A 23,588-nucleotide genomic window follows, 5' to 3' on the forward strand; every position below is an offset into this window, starting at 1 on the left:
GTGTTATGTTTCTCTCACATAAAACATAGTGGCAGTCTTCTGACATCTTGCCATCTTGTTAGGGACATGAAGCATACAGACATGTGTAAAATACAGTAGTCTATAACTACCAAATGTGTTAGCACAGGTGATGAGAACTATAGTGATTCAGACAAGAGAACAAATACTAAAGGACAGAAGATTAAAATCAGAGGATTTTTTAGTGGATCAGTTATATTATAAATCTGAGCATATTGATGGAAACGAGTGATAGAAAGATGGAAGTAGAGAGACTGAGAGGACCAGAAGGGCTGTTGTTTTCTGGAATAGTCATTACCAATATCTTCATCATTTTGTTTTTAATGACATAATTTTAAAAATTTTCTACATCTTAGTTGCTTTCTTCTGTCTATACTTTAGTATGTGTGAGGTTTTATTAAACCAGTATGTGGATTCATCTGGTCTCATAGAGATACATAATTGATCTTAAAAATAATTCCTTTAACACTTGTTGGCTTGAGTGCTTGAAGTGAAAATGTCTAGAGTGTGGGGTAGAGGGAAAGAGCAGGGGACAGGAAGGGAGGGGCTGTTAGGAGCAGTCACATCTCCTAGTCCTACAGAGCAGCCAGGTAGACTTGTGGACACCATTTGCAAGGAAATTCAGGATCCAAGAATGTCTGAGACAAAAAAATAAGATAGGAGAATAATGGAAAAACAGATACTAAGAACAGGATCAGTTTTCAAGTATGGCATAGTTCATTCTCCTAGCTTGAGAATTCAGGTATCCCATCCTCAGACCTCTTCTGTCCAGCATATCATTGGCCTGATCTAGTTTGTTACAGGGATCCAGAGTAAGGAAGCATCTGTTAGCCAAATCTTTGGTTAGCCCAAATTAGCTCATGTCCTTTACTGCTTGTTTCCTCTGATTGTATAGTACATATCCAAACCATCAATTATCCAGAATAAACCAGGACTGCCTATTCTGTGTGGATAACATTTGACAATGGTTATGATTCTCTTGGCTAGACCATGGTAGCGCCGTAGCCATTTAACTGCCTGTCTCTTTAAGATTTTGAAAATGCCCATTCTTGTGTAAGCCAGACATGTCTCCTCTATAAATTATTTTACTAGGCCCCTTCTGAAACCTCAGTCATCCTGAAAAATACCTCAGGAACTTCGTTGACTTTAATTTTCTGTCTTAGTCCTATTTGTATATAATATTTGTGGTATCTGCTTCTCATATTGCTAAAACTCATGGTCTTAAATTTCTGGGTCACTCTTAAAAAATGGACAGAACTTGATTACTCATGAAAAGTTGACTCATTTCCTTCCAGGCAAAGGCTGACACTGAATATCAAAGTTCATAATTAGTCTCCACAGAAGCAATCTTTTGAATTATGGGACATCACTTAATCTTTCTTAAATTTTATTACTTAATGAGAGCATCATGAGTGGGAAAAATGATTAAGATAGGTATTTATGCTGTGTTGAGAGGGTATATAAAAGTGGTATCTGGGAAAAGGTCCTACGTGAATTTAAGTGGTTTATTCCTTGCAAGTTTAAATTTGGATTAGATCTTCCCAGGCCATAGTTTTACACACACATCAGTCATTTTTAACCTTGTGAAATTTATCAGCAGGTCAAATTCCATAAAGAGACTTGCAGTGCCTACCACTACTCTGGTCTGGAGAAAACAGGCTCTCATGTTTTGGTCACTTGTTTTGGAGAAAATAGTAAGGGCTTTCTTTCCCTTTTAAGTTCAGGATTCTTATTTATTCTCTATATCTTGTTTTAAATATATTGTTCTTTTTTTAAGATTTTATTTATTTATTCATGAGAGACACAGAGAGAGAGAGGCAGAGACACAGGCAGAGGGAGAAGCAGGCTCCATGCAGGGAGCCCGACATGGGACTTGATCCCAGGTCTCCAGGATCACGCCCTGGGCTGAAGGCAGGTGCTAAACCACTGAGCCACCTGGGCTGCCCCCTAAATATATTGTTCTTTGCTTCTTTCTGTTTCCTGTGAGCAGTTAGCTCAAAGTGTGAGGTGCGCAGCAGGTTATTTTACGCCAGTGAATATTGAATTGTCTGTGCACTTAGAACAGTGATTGGTAGGCAGTATGGAGAACGTAAGAGACACAAGCACAACATTTGGACCAGGAGCCCCAGCTTGGAGTGGATCAGTGGTCATGGCACACAGAAGCACTGACTCCAAGCATGAACAGTAGCAAGCATCATTATCCTTGGGCAGTATTGCCCAAGTAAAGCCAAAATTGTAGACTTATCATACTTAGGAGGTTAGAAGGAGTTTGGCAAGCACTCCTACTCACTTTGCTTTATATGTGAGGAGCCTAGGGCTTACTATGACTAAGTGACTTACCCTGTATTATATAACTGCTTAGGATGTAGGCTGGAACTAAAAATTGTTCCTCAGACCCCTCTAGGTGATCTAAAGATTCAGCATTATTTCTTTTCATTCTTGGTACCAACCCTCAAGGAACTAATGTGAGTGAACATGTATATGCGTGTGTGTGTGTGTGTGTGTGAGAGAGAGAGAGAGAGAGAGAGAGAGTTGTATCTATATTTCCAACTAGAGATATATATGTATGTACCTAACTATATATATAGAGAAAACTAGAATTCAGAAAAAAACTTTAGTTTTTTTGTGAGGGAGTTTTAAAGACCAAGAATTTTAACTCTTGGTATACATTTTATTTTTTAACATTCCATGAAACAAAACAGTGTGGAAATTCTTTTTGAGTTCCTCATAAGGGAGGTCTATCCTATATTGATATCTGAGGAGCCATGGAATATACCAAAAATAGAATCATACAATTTTAGAGATAGAGGGAATATTAGAGGTTTTGGCTTAGCATCTTGTTTTAATACACAAGGAGACTGAAGCTCAGAGAAGTAAAGTGGGCTGGTACAAGGTTAATACCTAGTGGCAGAGGCAGAGCTGGTATAGAACTTATGGGGAGCCACTCTATCAAAAAGATCTGGGAACAGGGATCTCTGGGTGGCGCAGTGGTTTAGCTCCTGTCTTTGGCCCAGGGCGCGATCCTGGAGACCTGGGATCGAATCCCACGTCAGGCTCCCGGTGCATGGAGCCTGCTTCTCCCTCTGCCTGTGTCTTTGCCTCTCTCTCTCTCTCTCTCTCTCTCTCACTGTGTGACTGTCATAAATAAATAAAAATTAAAAATAAAAAGATCTGGGAACAGGCTAAAGTCTTAGGTAAGAGATTTGTAAAACAATATACTAATTACATTTTTATTTTTATTCAGATAAAAAAGAAACTCATGACTTTATATGTATATATGTGATACACACATTAAAATATATATATATTTGTTCAAGTTTGCCCTAAATACATCTCACCTGCCACTAGACAAGGATATTTTAAGCAGATTGATACAGGAGTATGTAGCCACATCAGGTATCACTTTGCCTTGACTCGGTTAGTTACTACCTAAGTACTTCCCCAGAGTTAGTGTGAAAACATGGGTTAGGCTGTGATTTATATTATTGTGTCTACTATAATGCTGTTTTTTGTATACATTTGGGAGATTTTATTTAGAGCTTCAACTTGATTGCTAAGCACATGTCCAGCCTGGGCCATTTCAAGTTCATAGTGTCTGCTTTGCTGATACTATGTATGAAGATACATTTATCTTCACCTTGAGTAAACTTCAGTGTACACTTTCAGGATGCATGTTTGATACTCACTTTCTCTGGTTTGAAAGGCTACAAATCATTGTAATATCTAAGGATTTTTTTGATCCTCTGGGCCATGGTTCTCTTAAGTAGTGGTCTTTGTCATGAGTTCATATTAGGGTTATGCACCATAATTTTTCCCGTGATGTTCATTATTTATATTATCTTTGGTTCTAATTATGCAAAGGTGTGGGAATTGATGATCATCTTTTGAGCATTTGACTGTCTTTCTGAAATTAAACATACTTCATCACATGTTCTTCTACAGTGGCCTGACTTCTAGTAAACAAAAAAATTACCTAAATTTCAAGCACATGTTTTGAAAGTGTTTTTGCCTACATATACTTTAATGCTGTTATGGCCTTAGAGCAGGGATCAGTAAATTTTTTCTTAAAGTTCCAGATGGTAAAGTTCCAGATGGCTTTGCTGGCCAAGAGGTAATTGAAGATATAATGTAAGTACTAGGTGTAACCCTTTAAGATGTAACCATTTTAAAAAATGTAAAAGCCAGCTCCTGAGATGGAAATCTAAAACCAGGGCAGGGGCAGCCCGGGTGGCTCAGCGGTTTAATGCCGCCTTCAGTACAGGGCCTGATCCTGGAGACCCTGGATCGAGTTCCGCATCAGGCTCCCTGCATGGAGCTTGCTTCTCCTTCTGCCTGTGTCTCTGACTCTCTGTCTCTCTGTATCTCTCATGAATGGATAAATAAAATCTTAAAAAAAAAAAAAAAAGAAGATATAACCAGAGCAATATTTGCCGACCTTTACCTTAGAGCATAATAGCTACTTGAAACATCTTCCAAGTATGTGTGGTACAAACTGGAAGAACCATTCTTTGTGGTCAGGTATTTATTTATTTATTTATTTACCATACAAAAGAAGTTTTTGAAGCAGATGATGCTGAAGTTAGAGCAAAGAATTGTATCTGAATCCTCCTGTGTCAGTTTTTGGTTGCTGCTGTTTTTCTAGTTGAGATGAGCTATACTGGAGGTCTGCACAAAAGTTAGATCCTGTTAAATTAGAGTGGTATTAATAAAATAAATGAAAACATTACATTTTTTTCTTTGACAATAACTGTTATTTTTTTGCTATAAAAGTAATAAATGTTGATGTCATTAACTTTGTGAAAGTTACCCTTTGTGTGGGAAAGATTTTGGGGTGATTACCATGATGGTGATGGTTTAATAATCATTTGTTCTCAAAGGCTTATAACCTAGAAGAAAACATAAATAAATCAACCCAGTCCCAGTAGTATAGTTAATGGTAGAGTATGCTTCCAAGTATAGGCATCAGCAGGCTAAAATGCACTTATGCTGCTAGTATTTTCTATATGATGAGGGTTTGTGGGTTTTGCTGTTGTTTTTGTTTATTTAGAACCTATGAAGGAATATTTCTTATCCCTTTAAAAGTTTAAAGAAATGCAGATTTTTCTCCAGCCTTCTCTTACATTCAGGTTCGGTTTGAGAGGATTTGGTACAATTATTATTACTGATTTTCTTTTTAGAGAAGGGAGGAAGAAGAGAGTGATGCTCAAGCAGACTCCACGCCCACTGAGGAGCCCCGTATAGGACCCAGTCCCACTACCCTGAGATCATGACCTGAGCCAAAATCAAGAGTCACATGTTCAACTGACTGAGCCACCCGGGCACCGTTGGGTACAATTATTTTTGAACTAGGGATCTTTTCAGACCAAACCATAAACTTTTGGAACTGTTTCACTTTTAGATGTTTTTGTGGACTTCAGAATTTTTTTTTCCAGAGTTAAGAATAGCAATTCCAAGGAACCTCCATAGGTTCTTTTTTTTTTTTTTTGTATATTTTTTATCGGAGTTCAATTTGCCAACATTTAGCATAACACCCAGTACTCATCCTGCCAAGTGCCCCTCTCAGTGCCTGTCACCCAGTCACCCCAACTCTCTGCCCACCTCCCTTTCTACCACCCCTTGTTCGTTTCCCAGAGTTAGGTGTGTCTCATGTTCTGTCATCCTCACTGATATTTCCCACCCATTTTCTCACCTTTCTCCTTTATTCCCTTCCACTATTTTTTATATTCCCCAAGTGAATGAGACCATATAATGTTTGTCCTTCTCCAATTGATTTACTTCACTCAGCATAATACCCTCCAGTTCCATCCACATTGAAACAAATGGTGGGTATTTGTTGTTTCTAATGGCTGAGTAATATTCCATTGTATACATAAACCACATCTTCTTTATCCATTCATCTTTTGATGGACACTGAGGCTCCTTCCACAGTTAAGCTATTGTGGACCTTGCTGCTATAAACATTGGGGTGCAGGTGTCCTGCCGTTTCCCTGCATCTGTATCTTTGGGGTAAATCCCCAGCAGTGCAATTGCTGGGTCTTGGGGCAGTTCTATTTTTAACTCTTTGAGGAACCTCCACACAGTTTTCTAGAATGGGTGCACCAGTTCACATTCCCATCAACAGTGCAAGAGGGTTCCCCTTTCTCCACATCCTCTCCAACATTTGTTGTTTCCTGTCTTGTTAATTTTCACCATTCTCACTGGTGTGAGGTGGTATCTCATTGCGGTTTTGATTTGTATTTCCCTGATGGCAAGTGATGTGGACCATTTTCTCACGTGTTTGTTGGCCATGTCTGTGTCTTCTTTGGTGAAATTTCTGTTCATGTCTTTTGCCCATTTCATGATTGGATTGTTTGTTTCTTGGGTGTTGAGTTTAATAAGTTTTTTATAGATCTTGGATACTAGCCCTTTCTCTGATAGGTCATTTGCAAATATCTTCTCTCATTCTGTAGGTTGTCTTTTAGTTTTGTTGACTGTTTCTTTTGCTGTGCAGAAGCTTTTTATCTTGATGAAGTCCTGATAGTTCATTTTTGCTTTTGTTTCCCTTGCCTTCATAGATGTATCTTGCAAGAAGTTGCTGTGGCCAAGGTCAAGTTGCCTGTGTTCTCCTCTATTATTTTGATGGAATCTTGTCTCACATTTAGATCTTTCATCCATTTTGTTTATCTTTGTGTACGATGTAAGAGAATGGTCTAGTTTCATTCTTTTGCACATGGCTGTCCAATTTTCCCAATACCATTTATTGAAGAAACTGTCCTTTTTCCAGCGGATAGTCTTTCCTGCTTTGTCAAATACTAGTTGACCATAGACTTAGGGCTCATTTCTGGGTTCTCTATTCTGTTCCATTGATCTGTGTGTCTGTTTTTGTGCTAGTACCACACTGTCATGATGATCACAGCTTTGTAGTACAGCTTGAAATCCGGCATTGTGATGCCCCCAGCTATGGTTTTCTTTTCAATATTCCCCTGGCTATTTGGGGTCTTTTCTGATTCCACACAAATCTTAAGATTATTTGTTCCAATTCTCTGAAGAAAGTCCATGGTATTTGATAGGCATTGCATTGAACGTGTAAATTGCCCTGGGTAACATGGACATTTTCACAATATTAATTCTTCCAATCCATGAGCATGGAATATTTTTCCATCTCTTTGTGTCTTCCTCAATTTCTTTCAGAAGTGTTCTGTAGTTTTTCGGGTATGGATCCTTTACCTCTTTGGTTAGGTTGATTCCTAGGTATCTTATGCTTCTGGGTGCAATTGTAAATGGGATTGACTCCTTAATTTCTCTTCCTTTAGTCTCATTGTTAGTGTATAGAAATGCCCCTGATTTCTGGGCATTGATTTTGTATCCTGCCACACTGCCGAATTACTGTATGAGTTCTAGCAATCTTGGGGCAGAGTCTTTTGGGTTTTCTACGCACAGTATCATGTCATCTGCTAGAGGGAGAGTTTGACTTCTTCTTTGCCAATTTAAATGCCTTTAATGTCTTTTTGTTGTCTGATTGCTGAGGCTAGGACTTCTAGTACTGTGTTGAATAGCAGTGGTGAGAGTGGACATCCCTGTCGTGTTCCTAATGTTAGGGGAAAGGCTCCCAGGGTTTTCACATTGAGAATATTTGCTGTGGGCTTTTTGTAGATGGCTTTTAAGATGCTGAGTAATTATCCCTACACTCTGAACAGTTTTGATCAGGAATGTATGCTGTGTTGGACTTCAGACTTTTGAAGGCTGTCATCCACTCGTGGTGGGGAACAGAAAGCAGGCATTTATACTTATACTCACTTTCTTCCCTGAAATCTTGTTTGATTTTTACTGTTCAGTCTCTTAGGTCTGTAATTAATGTTTAACAAAATATTAATTTAACAAAAATTGATAAAAGTACAAGAGAAAAAAAGACTTTCTGTGTGTGCATGCACATGTGTGTTAGTTTACTTCATATTTAGGGCGAGAGTGTGATTAAAAAAATCTCCATGTGGGGTTGGCTAGCCCATTTTGAATGATTTAGGGGTGAGTGAGGGTTAAGAAGTCCTTTCCATATTAGGAATCTTAATTAGGCTTGATAATCCTTTGGATAAATAGTTCAACCTGATGGTTCCCAAACTCTGAGAATAATTAAAGAGCCTTTTTATGATTCCATGGACCCATGCATTTTGCCCTTTTACTTCTGTTAAGAATGTGAGCATTGCATAGTTGCAGTAGTGAACAGATCTTAGTCTGTTGGGAAAACAAATAATCAAAATAAAGGGTAATGAGTGATATGATATATTAGGGCTATGGGAGTTTGCCGTGGAGGAATCAAGCCTGTTTCTCAGAGGAAATAACATTTAAGTGGGAGTTTGAAGGAATTTTAGGGCTTAGTTCTGAGAAGAGGATCAGGAAAAGTTTTTTGGGCTGAGTGACCAGCATGTACAAAGGTCTGGAGATGAAAAGTGGTGCACTGTAGCACATTCTGGAAGTTGAAAGAAGGGTATACTGCATAATGGAGACGTGATCTTGAATTGAAACCATTTCTCCATCTCGTTTGAAATGCAATACATAATACCAAAATCCACTAAAAAAATCAATAGCCACTTTATAATACCTTTTATATTTTAATAATTGCAACAGTATTTGCAGTCCATTTAAATACGGACACAGGACATTTTTTAATAGTTTAGAGAGTGCTCTGTGTTCTCAGATTCCATGAGGTAAATGTACAGTGCATACCTTGGGAACAGCTGGCTTAACTCATTCGTTTTTGCCTATTATTGTGGAGGGTTATTTTTTGTAAACTCATGTTTAGAGTATGTTTGCCATGCTATATTCAGAAGTAGACAGTTTTTCAGGGTCCAGTGCGATAGAATATGGTAAGGCACTGAATAAGTGCTAGGAGACAGAGGGAAGACCACCTTCTGTTACAGCAGCAATGAAAGTCTTTCAACACTGTTTGTGTGCCCTTGCCCAATCTTTCAAGTGATGATTGAAGAGCCTGGGTGCTTGGTTCGGCTTTTGAGTTCTGATAAATGAACCCCAACTGTAAACTGGAAGATAAGGGTGTTTGCAAATTCTTGTGTAAATAAAGCATGGTTTCCCATTGCAGTGGGTACTGATTTCATAGTCTCTGATGAAGATGAATGATGCTGTGAATTAACAGCTTTAAAACTAGTACTACTGCAGCTTCCTTTTTGGTTTGAATTTATTAAAATACATGTGTGTTTATTGCTTTGTTTAAATGGGAGAGAGGGTGAAAAACCTGAACACATAGAAACCAAGTGAGGTACAGTTTCAGAAGATAATTCCCAGCCTCACAATTCCCTGTAAAATTCCTTTCCTGTGGGAAACTTTTAATTTGGAAGCATTCAGCCTAATGTGGGAACCAAGATTAACATTTTCTGAAATACTTCTACAAGAAAAGCAGAAATGTGCTGTTCAGGAAGCTGAATTTACATAGTAGAAAAATGGGCTGTCCTACAGTATTTGGTAGTCTTTGTTTATTAGTTGGGGTAAAAAGTTGTGTGTGAGAGAGAGAGAGACAGACGGACAGACATACAGACACACAGAGAAAGATATTGATTGTATATTTGTCTTTGTTTCCTTTAAATCAAACCAGCAAAGCCCTAGAAAGTGTGTTTTACCACAAACCAGCCCAATACTGGGCCCTAACTATACACAAATACCTTTTTTTTTTTTTAAAGCTCTTTTTGTTTTCTTGCTGAGTAAGCTGTAGTGTTTCTTTCTTTCTCTTTCTTTTTTGGGGGGAGGGGAGTGAGTGTTGGAGTAGGAATGGCAAGAAGTTAACATGACAGAGCTTCTTCCCTTTTCTTCCCCTCTTTACCAGGAAGTTAACTAGGAGTCTTCGTGTGTTGTTTTTTAATACTGAGTCAGTAATTAGCATAACCCAGTTAGTTATCTTTACCCAGAGTTATTACAGAATTAAAAATTTGACACTCTGATGAGATATCAAACTGGAGGCATGGGAGGAGGGGAGACAATGAGGTTACACTAGTCGGATGGTCCCTTGAATGCCAACCTCAGACTTGATTCTGTAGGCTCTGGGACATCTAGAAGTTTGTAGCTGGAGCCTTGGGAATTAAGTGCTGTAGAGGAACTTTCACTGGTTACAGTTAGCCTTGGCTGTTAGCGATTATTTTTATCTACTCTAACATGGGGAGTGGGGGAGGGGGCAGGAAACTAAACTGGCATTATGGTCACAGGAAAGAACAGACTGATTTGGGGCCTTTTCAAACTGCAGACCTTTGTTACTGACCAATGCTTAATTTGGTTTCTGGGTTTTGTTATTTTTTTTTTTTTCCCTTGCCTTTACCTCATTTACCTTAACGACAGTCCCCCCACCCGCCCCCATCTAGAGCTCAGCTAGGGCAGGCTGCCACTGCGGATTGGGGGGCCGAGAGGTCCAGAGCAAGAAGAAAGTGGGTTGAAAGCAGAGTTCTGTTTAAAGAATTTTCTGCTGGAAACTAGCCCAGAGGGAGTAAAGAGGCGCTTTAATGAGGAGCAGCTGCGGGGCCGACGCAACCCACATGAGACATTTTTTTCCCCTCCATTCCACATTCTGTATAGTTTTTTTTTAAAAAAATCATGATTTTGAAATAGCTGTTTTGTGAAGCACGCCTCTCTTTTTCTTCTTCTTGTATGTGGTGGGGTTTTGCTTTGTTGTTTTATTTTCTTAATGACCAAATCCTCACCAAAAAAAGCTAAGGCAGAGCAGCAGCGAAGCCCTGGATACAATTTGGGCTAACCCTGCTGATACAGAACATTCGGTGGAAAAACAAGGGGAGAGAACACTGGCTTTTATTTGGAAAAGGGGGCTTATTTCCTGCTCAGACTTCAGTCATCTTGGAGCTGACACAAGCTGCTACAGTGTTTTTTAAGCTTTTCTCTAGATGAGTGGCTATTCAGTTAGGGAACTTGAACGAACAAAATTTTCTGTCCTGTATTACTAGGGAGACTGATGCTGAACTGCAGCCATTGCCACATAGATTGGAATTGCTATTCATATCCCAGCTTCATTGAAATCTGTAAAGTGGCTACATGTAAACTCATCCAGGCTGCTGGTGACATGTAAGAGTTGGGGTCTGTTTCTCATCTGTTTCATTGAGGGGGGACGGTATGGGCATCCTTCCAGTTGGAATGCTTTCTAGTTCCACGAGGAGGAATCTCTTGTTTTTCTCCCTCTTTTCCTCCTTTCCCCCACCTTGTCCCCATTCCCCATGTGTATCTGAATAGTATCAATGAAAAGAGTGGGCTTCTTTATGTCAGAAATGGCAGACTTTTTCAGAAAAAAGGCATATATCTGTATGGGCCTGATAAATATTCAGATAAGTTCATGGAATTATTCTATAGGGTAAAGCCCCCTAAAACTTTTCCTGTCTTCACAGCCTCTTCTGTTAACTGTCTTCTTTCAGAGTTCCAAAGCTAGAGAAGAGGGACAAAGTAGGAGGAAGTCACTGAGAGAACTACTAAAATAAGCGATAAATTGCCTTCAGAAGGGAGGCATTCAGACAGTTTTGGGAACAAAAGGCAGCTGTTAGATTTATTTGTTGTTTTATTTTTAAGAAAAACTTTTAGCACACACCTCTATTTGAAGATATAGGCTGTTTTCCAAAAATTGAACTGAGGCAATAGCTTAATGGAACTACAGATTTCTGAGAGAATTTGGATGATTAGCCCATGTTTCTGGTCTGTGACCAAACTCAACCTGAGCCATCTCAAGAAGGGAGCTATTTAAGTTATTTTCAGGCAGAGAGTCTTAATTTCTGTTCAGACTACCAGGGTATATGGTATACTTGTATTACAGTTGAACAGGAACTTGCAAAATCTGAAGGTCTCCTGCCTTAGGAAACAGGGGTCCTTTACTCCTATCTGTCTTACTTACCCATTTACCCCCTCTCTTCCTATGTCCATAGTTCTCCTTAGCCTCCTGGGGCATGAGGGATAATCTTGTACCTCAGGATGATTCTTGGGCTTGGTTTGGCCTGTGTTCTTCTACCAGGCAGAGCACAGTGTGGAGTTGGTAGGGAAATTGGGAATGTATTTGGATTGAGAGACTGATTGTATGTATCCATCACATAAAATTTAACCCTTTTTGAAACTGGTTGCTTAATGGCATATGGTGCTCATGGTATTCAAGGTACCTGGACCAGTGTGTTTCAAGACATCCCCTTCCCCACATGATATCACATGGGAGTTCAAGAGAAGCTCAGAAAAGACATAACATAACAATAGCTTCAACAAAGTAGTGCCATACTGGGAGAAATAATGTAGTACATAACATGGCACTGTATCTACTGTTCAGAGATGGGTGAAATGGTTTGGAGGGGGCTTAATGGAAGACATAGATTTTGAGCAGATCTTTGAAGCAAGGATGGAAGAAAGGAGCGTAAATTAGAGACATATAAGATGGGAAAGTTTTAGAAGATTTTTATGTAGGGAACAGTAGATAAAATTATGAAAGTAATTTGGAGTGTTTTACTAAGGAATAAGGGAACTGACGATAGAAGCAGGGCAGACAAGTAGACCATAGATTCCAAGAAAGTTAGATTGGAAGGGCTGGATGCTAGTGCTGGTTTCTAAGCAGAGAAGTGACATGATCAAATTATGCTTGAAAAGGTTTATTCTGGGGGATCCCTGGGTGGCGCAGAGGTTTAGTGCCTGCCTTTGGCCCAGGGCGCGATCCTGGAGACCCGGGATCGAGTCCCACATCGGGCTCCCGGTGCATGGAGCCTGCTTCTCCCTCTGCCTGTGTCTCTGCCTCTCTCTCTCTCTGTGACTATCATAAAAAAAAAAAAAAAAAAAATTAAAAAAAAAAAAAAGAAAAGGTTTATTCTGAAAGTATTATGCTTAGTTTTAGGAAGGGATTTCCTGGCTGTCCTTATGGAGAGATGTGAATAGGATGCTGGTGCAGCTACGATGATAGAGCTGACTGAATAGATGCCAGTGTTGGGGCAATACCTAATAGAATACTTTCAGTTAGTACTGCTTTATGCTATAATCAAAGATCTAGGTAAAGATAGAGATATAGCTATATATGGTACAAAACTGGGGGAAATTGCTAGATTCACAGACAGCAAATTTGGGGCAGGTCAGTTAGCTTTGGTGTTCTTATCAGTAAAATAGGGGTTCAGACCAATTGATTTCTGAGGTATGGTGCAGTGCTGAAATTCTGTGATTATAGAAATAAAGTGTAAAAGTTATCTCAATCAAAGAAATTTGGGGGTAAAGATTCAGCATGGTAACAGGTCCAATAATTGGGTTAAAAAATGTGTAGTACAAGTACAGGATGCAAGAAATACAGCAGAGTAGTTCACGTAAAGAAAAAAAAAACATCTGGCATTTTAACTGAGCATTCTGTAGCTTATAATAGCATTTTGTGGCTTCTAAAAAAGTGAACACAGCTTTACGCTGCAATAGTAAAGCTATAGTGTCCAGATAGTCCAAAGCTCAATGCTGTGCTGGTAAGATCACATGTATTATGTTTTCTTCCCCCTCGTTTTGGGGCCCTGTTTTTTTTTTTTTTTTGAGAGTTTATGTATTTATTTATTTGAGAGAGAGAGAGGGAGAGAAAGAGGGAGAGAGGGAGGGAGAGTGTGCACACAGTTGGGAGGAGGTGCAGAGGGAGAAGCGGACTCCCCGCAGAGCAGAGAGCCCAACGCTGGGCTCCATCACAGGACCTTGGGATCATGACCTCAGCCAAAGGCAGATAGTTAACTGACTGAGACACCCAGGTGCTACTGGGGCTCTGTTTTAAAGAGGTATTTGATGAACTAGAATCATCTTGTAGGAGGAGGCAGGCTAGCCCAGTATTTGGGGTACATGGGCTTTGGAGTCATTTGTGGGTTTGAATCTTGCCTCTGCCATCTCCTACCTGTGAAATCTTAATCCTGCTAAGCTTCAAGGTCCTCATATATAGAATGTGGATGATAATATACTAATACTGTTATTGGGAGTAATAAAAGAGATAATAGCTGTAAAATGCATGGCAAATACATAATACACAGTAAGTGCTTTAAAAATGTTGGTCATTCTTATCACTGTTATTATCTAAGATTAGAACAGCCTCCAAAATGGTAAAAAAAAGTCTGGAAATAATTTTATACTAAGGCATAATCCAAAGTACTGAATCCTGTAAAAAAGAAATGAAAGGACCATCAGAATTGTCTTTAAGTTCTTAAAGGGATGCATGTTAGATAAGCAGAAGGCTCGTTTTTTATTCTAGAGAATGGTGATAGCTACTAAATGGAAATTTTAGGGAGACAAAATAATTTCTTAAATGAGATATAATTCACATAGTATTAAATTTACCCCTTTAAAGTGTACAATTCAGTGGGATTTAGTATATTCACAGATACGTGTATCTAGTTTCATTTTTAAAATATTTTTATTTTTAACTATTTTTTTAAGATTTTATTTATTTATTCATGAGAATACACAGAGAGGAGAGAGAGAGGGGGGCGGGCAGAGACACAGGCAGAGGGAGAAGCAGGCTCCATGTAGGGAGCCTGATGTGGGACTCGATCCTGGGTCTCCAGGATAAGGCCCTGGGCTGTAGGTGGCGATAAACTGCTGAGCCACCCGGGCTGCCCGTGTATCTAGTTTCAAAACATTTTTATTATCCCTCACCCTCAAGAAGCTCTGTATTCCTTAGTAGTTTCTCTGTTTTCCCCTCCTCCCAGCCCCTGAGAACAATAATCTCTTTTCTATTTTTATAGATTTGACTATTCTGGATGTTTTGTAAAAATGAAATCATACACTGTGTGGACTTTTGTGTCTTCTTTCACTTAGCATTATATTTTCAAGGTTCATCCATATCATAGCATGTATCAGATTTTCATTCCTTTTTAATGGCCAAATAATATTTCATTGTATGGATATACCACATTTTATTTATCCATTTATCAGGTTATGGACATTTGGGTTGCTTCTACTTTTTGCCATTATGAGTACTACTACTATGAATATTCTTTACAAATTTTTGTGTGAACTTACATTTTCAGCTATCTTGAGTATATACCAAGGAAAGAAGGCAGAATTGAAGATAACAGAAAGAAAACTTTCTGATAATGAGATCCCCCACACTGAAGACTGTTCTGTTGTTGAAGTAATGAGCCATTCATTTTATTTTACTTAGCAAATGCATGGTGTTTACTATGTGCCAGATACCATTTTAAGTGCTTTTCAATTACTTAAAGACCCTATGAGGTAAGCACTATTATTAAATCCATTTAATGGGATGCCTGGGTGGCTTAGTGGTTGAGTCTCTGCCTTTAGCTCAGGGTGTGATCCTGGGTTCGGGGATCAAGTCCCCACATCAGGCTCCCTGTGAGGAGCCTGCTTCTCCCTCTGCCTATGTCATTGCCTCTCTGTCTGTGTCTATCATGAATAAATGAAATCCTTAAAAAAAAAAAATCCATTTTACAACAAGGAGGTTTAATAACTTGCTCAAGGTCACACATCAAGTAAACGGGGAGCTGGAATAGAAATCCATGTGGTCTGATTCTAGAATCTCTACTCCTAATAGCAAGAACAATAATGGCTCCTAAACATTTATTAAATTCTTACTACTACTCAGGCACCATGCTTAATTGCTTATATTCAAGTGCAGACTGACATTTATTTTTTAAGGATATTTGAGAAAGAATTATCTCATTAGGTAGAAATTACCTTAGGGTGTATTGAATCCCAAGATTCTGTTATTCCAAGGATAATATCTAGCCTGAGGCTTTTAAGATGATCACAATTTATATCAAAAAGGAAACTATGAATATGAATGATAAGTATTATAGGGATTCACTCAATAAGACTTATAAGAATATGATAGTGTTATATTTAACTTAAAAGCATTAACCAAAAGTGACTTTTGAGATTGTGAATGGAAACTTTAGAAATATGGAAGGATCAAAGTTTCATGGGAAAATGATCCCATTTTTCTAATGTTCAGTTTCAAATACTGCAGAGTATATTAGGGTAAGTAGATGACTTTCAGGAAACTTAACATATGAACTGGAGCTGTTTATGTGGATATATGAAGGTAGTTGTTTAAAGCCAAATGAACAACAATAACAGTAACAAATGTGAATGAGAGGAAAGAGCAGTGCAGCTCAAATGTAAAGTTGGCCATAATTGATGGGGAAGAAGTAGAAGAATCAGCAATCTAGACTAAGAATTTACCAAGCTTTGAGATAGAGGGAGTCCTAGAAACTGAATGTAAAAAGATTAAAATGATAGAGACAACTCCTACAGGAAAGAGAAGTTCTTTAAATAAGTATTTTTAGGTTTATTTTAAATTAATTAGTTAATTAATTTAGAGAAGGGGCGTGGCAATGGGTAGCTGCAGAGAATCTCAAGTAGGCTTCACACCTAGCGTGGGTCCTGATATGGGGCTGGCTCTCAGAATTCTGAGATCATGACCTGAGCTGAAATCAAGAGTCGGACACTTAAGCAGCTGAGCACCCCAGGTGCCCCAGGAAAGAGAATTTCTTTATGATGAAATTTCAGACTGAACTTGACAATGGGAAAATCATTGCTCTTAGAGCATAATTTCTGGGCAATAATTAGAATGAAAGTTTTGTTGCAATGGGACAAGTAAGAACTAGATGGAAAAGGAAATTATCTGTGAAATTAGGCCACAGTTAAAGAAGTTTGGTTGTGATGGAAGAAGAATTTGGAAAAGGGAAATAGGGCTTAGTGAAAAATGGAGGTTAAAAGAGATTTGTACATGACTTCTGTCCTAGCCCTCTAGAATATCTTAAATAAGAAATTAAGTATTATGTTAAAAGTAGCTCTAGTTTCACATAAAAATAAAATGTAGTTTTATATATTGATTTGAGGAGAGTAAGTCAGTTGTAAACATTTTATTATCTCACCTAGAGTAAAAACCTTAAGCTTTTTCTTCATGGTGGTCTACAGGCCCCTCATGATCTGCCTAACAGTATGGCTCTCATGTATTTTCTGCTCCTCTTTTTTGAAATCCCTTTGGTAGAGCCACAGAACTGGCTCTGATTCCTCAAACTCCAGAACTGTTTCCACTGTTTTAGGTCCGTTGTATTTGTTGTTCCCTTCTGCCTTGAAAACACTTCCCCTCAATACCTGCATGGCTAGTCCTGCACTTCATTTATGTGTTGATTCAAGTTTGCCTTCTCATTGAGGCCTTTTCTGATTTTCCTGTATAAAACCAAAATACCTCATTTTATCTACTCCTGACTATTCCCAGTTCCAACCCTTCCCATTCCCCCTTTTCCTGTTTTATTTTTTTTTCATTGCACTTAACTCTACCAAATTATATATTTTATTTACTAATCTTGTATTTTGTCTTCCCTTACTAGAATTTAAACTCCACAAGTTCAAGGACTTTCCTAGCATTAGAACAATGTCTGGTACATAATAAACACAATGTTTGTTGCATGAATGAATGAGTGCAGTATTCTTTTCAGAAACTGATGTGAGAACATTCTTCTTCACTATCATTAACATCATTATTTTTTTTTCATTAACATCATTATTAATGAGCATGTTGGATGCTGTATATTAGAATTGGGCTTCATGTATTTTCTTACTCAGAAGTTGGCAAACTTTTTCTATTAAGCGCCAGATAGCAAATATTTATGCAAGCAAAATGGTCTCATCACAACTACTTAACCCAGTTATTGTAATGCATAAATAGCCATAGACAATCCATAAGTGAATGAGTATGGCTGTGTCCCAATAAAACTATTTATGGACACTAAAATGTGAATTTTACATAATTTTCAAATGTCACAGAATAATATCTTTTTGGGTGGTTTTCCCAATCATTCAAAAATGTAAAAACTATTATCAGCTCATGGGCCATACAAAAATAGGCAGTGGGCCATAGTAGGTCTCCAAGCTGTATTTGCCAACCTCTGCTTTAATGGTTTCTTAAACATATCTTGGTGGAAACTTATTTTCCCATACTTAGTAGGGAGCAACAATGCAGATTAAACCCCAGTGACACATAATTCAGGAATACTCTTCTTTAGCTGCAGAAATTTTCATATTGTTTCATTTTTGTTTTCCTGGGAACCTTATGTTTTCTTTACATGTTTAGGATACTAATACTTAAATGAATTTGCATTCTCTGAGGAGATGCCACATGATAGTGTTGGGAAAGTGGTGGTGGTGTAATAGTCCAGGAGTAATGCTGGGCAAAGCCCACCCAGGTTTAGAAGTTTGCCTTATAATTATAAATATTTATAATTTTCGTATGGGTGAATCAAGAGTTGTCAGCCAGGCTTAAAGTCCATAGGACTGCCACTGTGAATGAGAATTATGTTGCAGTTTTTAACATCATCCATAACAAACTTTTAAAATAAGTTACAAATGCTTTTAATAATACAGCTCAGGGTTAATTTTAGCTGTGCTACATTGGCAGTTTTTGTTCTACTTGAAAAAGAATCTGAAAATAACCTATTCTCAAATCAAGCTGTGATTTGAATAAAGCATCATATTTTCCTCAATAAGTGCAAAGAGAGAAAAAACAGTTTTCATTTGCAAAGCTTTTTAACATAAGGCTTTTTGCATACTTGATTTTGTTCAGTTCTTAGAATAATCCTACAATGTAGGTAACCTCATTAACTATTTAAAATGTGAGAGAACTGGGCAGCCCAGGTGGCTCAGTGGTTTAGTGCCACCTTCAGCCCAGGGTGTGATCCTGGAGACCTGGGATCGAGTCCTGTGTCGGGCTCCCTGCATGAAGCCTGCTTCTCCCTCTGCTTGTGTCTCTGCCTCTCTCTCTCTGTGTGTCTCTCATGAATTTAAAAAAAAAAAAAAGTGAGAGAACTAATAATGAAATTAAGCAACATGTCCAAGGTCACAGCACCAGAACTCACTCCAAACAGGCCTTCTGACCATATGAGGTACAGAATCCTCACAGAAACTTCAGTCAATCTTTGATTTTCGTGCTGTGCCCTCTCCTCACTGCCTCCCCATTTTTAGCTTAATCTGCTCATGAAACTACTGAGAACTTGAGCTGCTCCTTGCTCTGCCATGCTTACTGTATTCAGGTCTAGGAAGAGGGGAGCAGGCTCTAGAGCCCACAGGCACACTAGAGCTACTCACCAGCTCTGTTTTCTCCTCCAGCTATGATAGCTACTGCATAATTTTTCTGGGCATGTTCTGTCTTAGTTCCTTAATATCTGGTCTTCCTCCTTTTCTCAATAACTGGGAGATGTTACCTTTCCAACCAGTGCCTAACAAAACATCTTAGATGTTGCTGGGCAATGAGAAGAAGGAGGAAAACACAACCCCAGTGCTTCAAGCTTCAAGTCTAGGTGATAGGGAAAATCAGGACACAGAATCTGCACTTAGGGAGCCGTGATGGGGGCTGAGGGGGCGCGGGGAGTTTTATTGGTTTAAGCATGTCAGCTCTGAGGTAATGATGGAGCAGCCCTGTAGGCTTAGTTTTCTATTCTCCAAAGAGTAAAGTGGAGAAATAGGTTTAAACCAAATATATGAGTCGATAGCCAAATGGTAAAATTTATAGTTAGAATCAAAGTCTTTGTGTTACTTTTGAATGCTTCTTAGAGGTCTCATTTAAGCAACCTCTGTATTAGGAAAATGGAGACTACCCATACCTTTTTTATTTTTTTAATGCTGCTTAGAGAATGTAGAATTGTTGTAAAAACTACACACAATTTGGTATGGGTGTATAGCTTATGAATCAATGGGTGGCATATAAAAAGATTCCTGAACACACCATGTGGAGACTATTATAGAATGTTATTCTTGAATTGTTTGGTCTTCTTCACTTTGGCGTTTATATGGGACCTCAGGTATTTTTATTTTATTTTAATTACATTTTGTGCTTTTTTTATTTGGTTAAAAAAGTTGCCTGCTATTTATATCTTAACAGATTTAAGTTTTGAAAAAGCCCCTTTAACCCTTCTCTATTCCTGTACCTCCTTTCTCTTTCTCCATCACAGAAAAATGTAACCCCTGAACATAACCCAGAAATCTAGATATAGACCAGTTGATGTCTCAGTGGAAACAAGAAGAGCTTGTTATTTCTTAGTGCTTAATTGAGAGAAAGCACATGATATTTTATTTTTTTTTTAATTGAAGAGGGCAAGAGGGTCAGTCCATGCATTATCATGTGAATGTCTTAATCCTGTCAAATGGCTTAGTCAAAATGAGAAAGTTAATGAATTTAAACAGACAAGTATCAACAATATTGCATTAAACAGTGCTGTTACATCATACCATCCTGTACCTACATGAGAAGAACTATGGTTACATTTGCCTTTGATAAGGGTCATGCTGGGTCACCCATCAGGTATTCTGTCACCTAAGATTCAAAAGGACACGAGGTTGTGTGGTTAAGTTCTCTAAGCACTTCTGAGCTAAGGCAGTCTTATAGGTTGTGCTTTTAGATTTCTTATTTGACAGTCTAGTGTTTTCTTGAATGCACTACATTATCTTGTAAGTTTTTAGATTTACAAGAAGTCAAGTGTTTTCATGGGCTCCTCTTTTTTTGCCACACAGATGTCCAGAGGGTTTCTTGGGAGAATATTGTCAACATCGAGACCCCTGTGAGAGGAACCGCTGCCAGAATGGTGGGACGTGTGTGGCCCAGGCCATGTTGGGGAAAGCAACATGCCGATGTGCCCTGGGGTTCACAGGTGATGATTGCCAGTACTCAACCACTCATCCCTGCTTTGTTTCTCACCCCTGCCTGAATGGAGGCACCTGCCACATGCATAGCCGGGATGACTACGAGTGCACCTGCCAAGTTGGTTTTACAGGTAAGAAATGTGACTCAGAGCTGTTTTTTCCTATTCTCAGTGGATATTTTTCTTTAGCGTCTCTTAGATCTTGACATAGCGTCAAGATGTGCACTTGTGCACATTTAACATTATGATAAGGAACTGGGTATTCCAGACAATTATCTTTAACTTTGTTTTGAGAGTTCTAAGAAGGGAGAAAGAGAAAGAGGCAGAAGTATTTGCCTAAAGTCTGCATGTCAAGATTGGGGATCAGAACTATACTTCACTGTCAATAGAAGAAAAGCTATCTGTGCTGTTGGATTACCTGCTTCTTGAAATCTCTCTCTAGACATTCAGAGTACTGGCTCTTCTGGTTTTCTGTACTCTGAAAGTTCTTTTTGCGTCTGCATTGCCTTGTCCTCATCCATTAAATTTTTGTATTCCTTGGAACTCTGTTTTGAACCCTGTTTTGAGCCATATCACAGTTCTCCCCAGGGAATCTCAGTATCTCCAGTGGCTTCAGCTGTCATTATCTTCATCAGTTGCTGGTGACTCTTATAGTCATCCTTTTCACTCCACCCCCACCCTGACATTCAGGCTCCTATTTCTAACTATCTGTTGCATATTACCCTTGGAAACTCGACAGGTACCTCACACTCAACATGTTGATGTAAATAGGTGATAGTGATGTACAGTCCAAGTATTTCAAACTAGACTCCCCTCCTCCCTTACCTCACTTAGACTCAGGCACCTAACTCAGCCCCTGCAGCACCTCTCACCTGACTACTCCTCTCCATTTCCTCTCCTGCTCTGCAGTTGAGGTCTATCCTGTCCATGACAGCTCAGCCCTCACCTTGGCTCCTACAGGTGTTTTCCTAACTAGTTTTCTTGCCTTTACTTTCTCCCCATCTTGTTTACCTGTCCCATTGCCACATCTTTGATCATAAATACCAATCTTCTCACAAACTCACCTGCTTATAATGCCTAAAGACTTTTCATCATCTATAAAGTACAAACTCTTTAACATGGCTTCCATAGCCCATCATGGTCTAGGCCTTACGTCTTTTTATAGCTTCACTTCCCACAAACATCTAGCTCTAGTGACACCAATAACATTCTCATCATTTCCTGAAAATGTCATACTTCCTGTTGCCTCTGTGCCATTGCACACCACTTTGCCTGGAATGCCCTTTTCTACAGTTGGTGATTGCCCAATGTTATTTAATATTCTGTCTTAGTGACTTTTTTGTGATTCCTTTAAGCAGTTATTTTCTATGTTCTATTATCTTATGTGTCACATTTATTGTAATAATTTTTTTACATGTTTCTCATCTGATTAGATTATGAGTTCTTCAGAGGTAGGTCTAAGCTTTATTCAGAATAAACTGTAGATGTTTATTAAGTTAGACGAGGAAAGCAGAACCATTCACTATTTTGTCCCCTGCTAGCCAGCAATTCTGTAAACCTGATAAGCAAAAATTGAAAACATACTCAATAAACTAGACTGGATCAGTTAGTTTGGAATATTTGTTCTACTGACTTTTCATTAAAAAATATTTGTTGATAGGGGTAGAGGATAATTAGAATGGTCTGTTATCTTCATCATGACCATGGCAGCATTGTTATGGTGATTCATTGAAGAGATTTGGTGGTTAAAAGAATACTTTTTTCCTGATTGTCAGTTTTGAATTGTTTTGCTCCACAAGCAAAGGGAAGGCATATCTATTTATTTATTTTTATTTTTATTTTTTTAGGCATACCTATTTAAGACATTTTAATCCTAGTAGTGGAAATGTACACAGTGGTATCTTCTTAATAATTAAAATGTTACTCTGAAATGCTCCCCAAATTAAAACTTCTTCCTTTGCCATTAAAAGGATCGCTTCTTGGTGTTCTGCAGGATTCTGATCATTTTTGCACATCTGCTACTTTTGTCTTTCTTTAGTAATTACAACAGGTTAAGTTTGCCTTTTTGGTTTTGTGGTAGCCCTTATACCCCACCTAGTCAGACCGTCTTAGCTTATCTCCACTCATAGTTGAAGAAACAGAGGTGGGAAGTGAGTGCCTATACGTAACACAGATTCAGGACCTTTCTGTTTCAGTTGTAGGCAAATAATCTATACACACGGTTGCCAGAAAGAACCATTTTTATCTCTTCTCCACTGTAGGTGAGTTCCTCTCAGAGGAATGAAAAAAAATAGGAAGAAAAATTTTAGTTCCTTCTTTTTCTCTCTGCTTAGCATTCTGAGATACATGTGCTATGCCCCAATTAAAAAAAATTTTTTTTGTATATTTTTTATTGGAGTTCAATTTGCCAACATATAGCATAACATCCAGTGCTCATCCTGTCGTGCCCCTCTCAGTGCCCGTCACCCAGTCACCCCCAAGCCCCCGCCCACCTCCCTTTCCACCACCCCTTGTTCATTTCCCAGAGTTAGGAGTCTCTCATGTTCTGTCACCCTCACTGGTATTTCCCACTCATTTTCTCTCCTTTCTCCTTTATTCCCTTTCACTATTTTTTATATTCCCCAAATGAATGAGACCATATAATGTTTGTCCTTCTCCGATATGCCCAAATTTTTATTGCACCTTTCCTCTTTGTTGTGACATTCCTTGTTAGAGAGCATTTCTGTATGCTCATGTGTCATTTCCTTCTTCCTTTTAGAAAAGCTGTCATGGCTCTCATTTTTTTTTCTATGGGCATCAAATATTTGGATATTTGCTTAGACAACCAGTTGGAATACTAACAAGTTCAAGGGGTTCTCATAATCTTTAGCTAAAAACAAAAAGCTTAAGGCTAATTAAAACAAAAGTCCATATGAACACCAGATTTACAATTTTTTTTTTCTGTCTTTCTACCTC

The 23,588-nt window shown here is 38.5% G+C and overlaps 1 protein-coding gene across 1 annotated transcript in view; it reads left to right on the forward strand.

The window, feature by feature from the left end:
- Positions 1-23,588, forward strand: part of NOTCH2 (notch receptor 2) — a 160,998-nt gene that overhangs the window by 53,026 nt on the left and 84,384 nt on the right. Inside the window, exon 3 of the mRNA XM_077842629.1 lies at positions 20,506-20,765. Coding sequence (XP_077698755.1) covers positions 20,506-20,765 — 260 coding nt within the window. The remainder of the gene's footprint in view (positions 1-20,505; positions 20,766-23,588) is intronic.

This window comes from Canis aureus, chromosome 12 (assembly GCF_053574225.1).
Source record: "Canis aureus isolate CA01 chromosome 12, VMU_Caureus_v.1.0, whole genome shotgun sequence".
Classification (NCBI taxonomy): domain Eukaryota; kingdom Metazoa; phylum Chordata; class Mammalia; order Carnivora; family Canidae; genus Canis; species Canis aureus.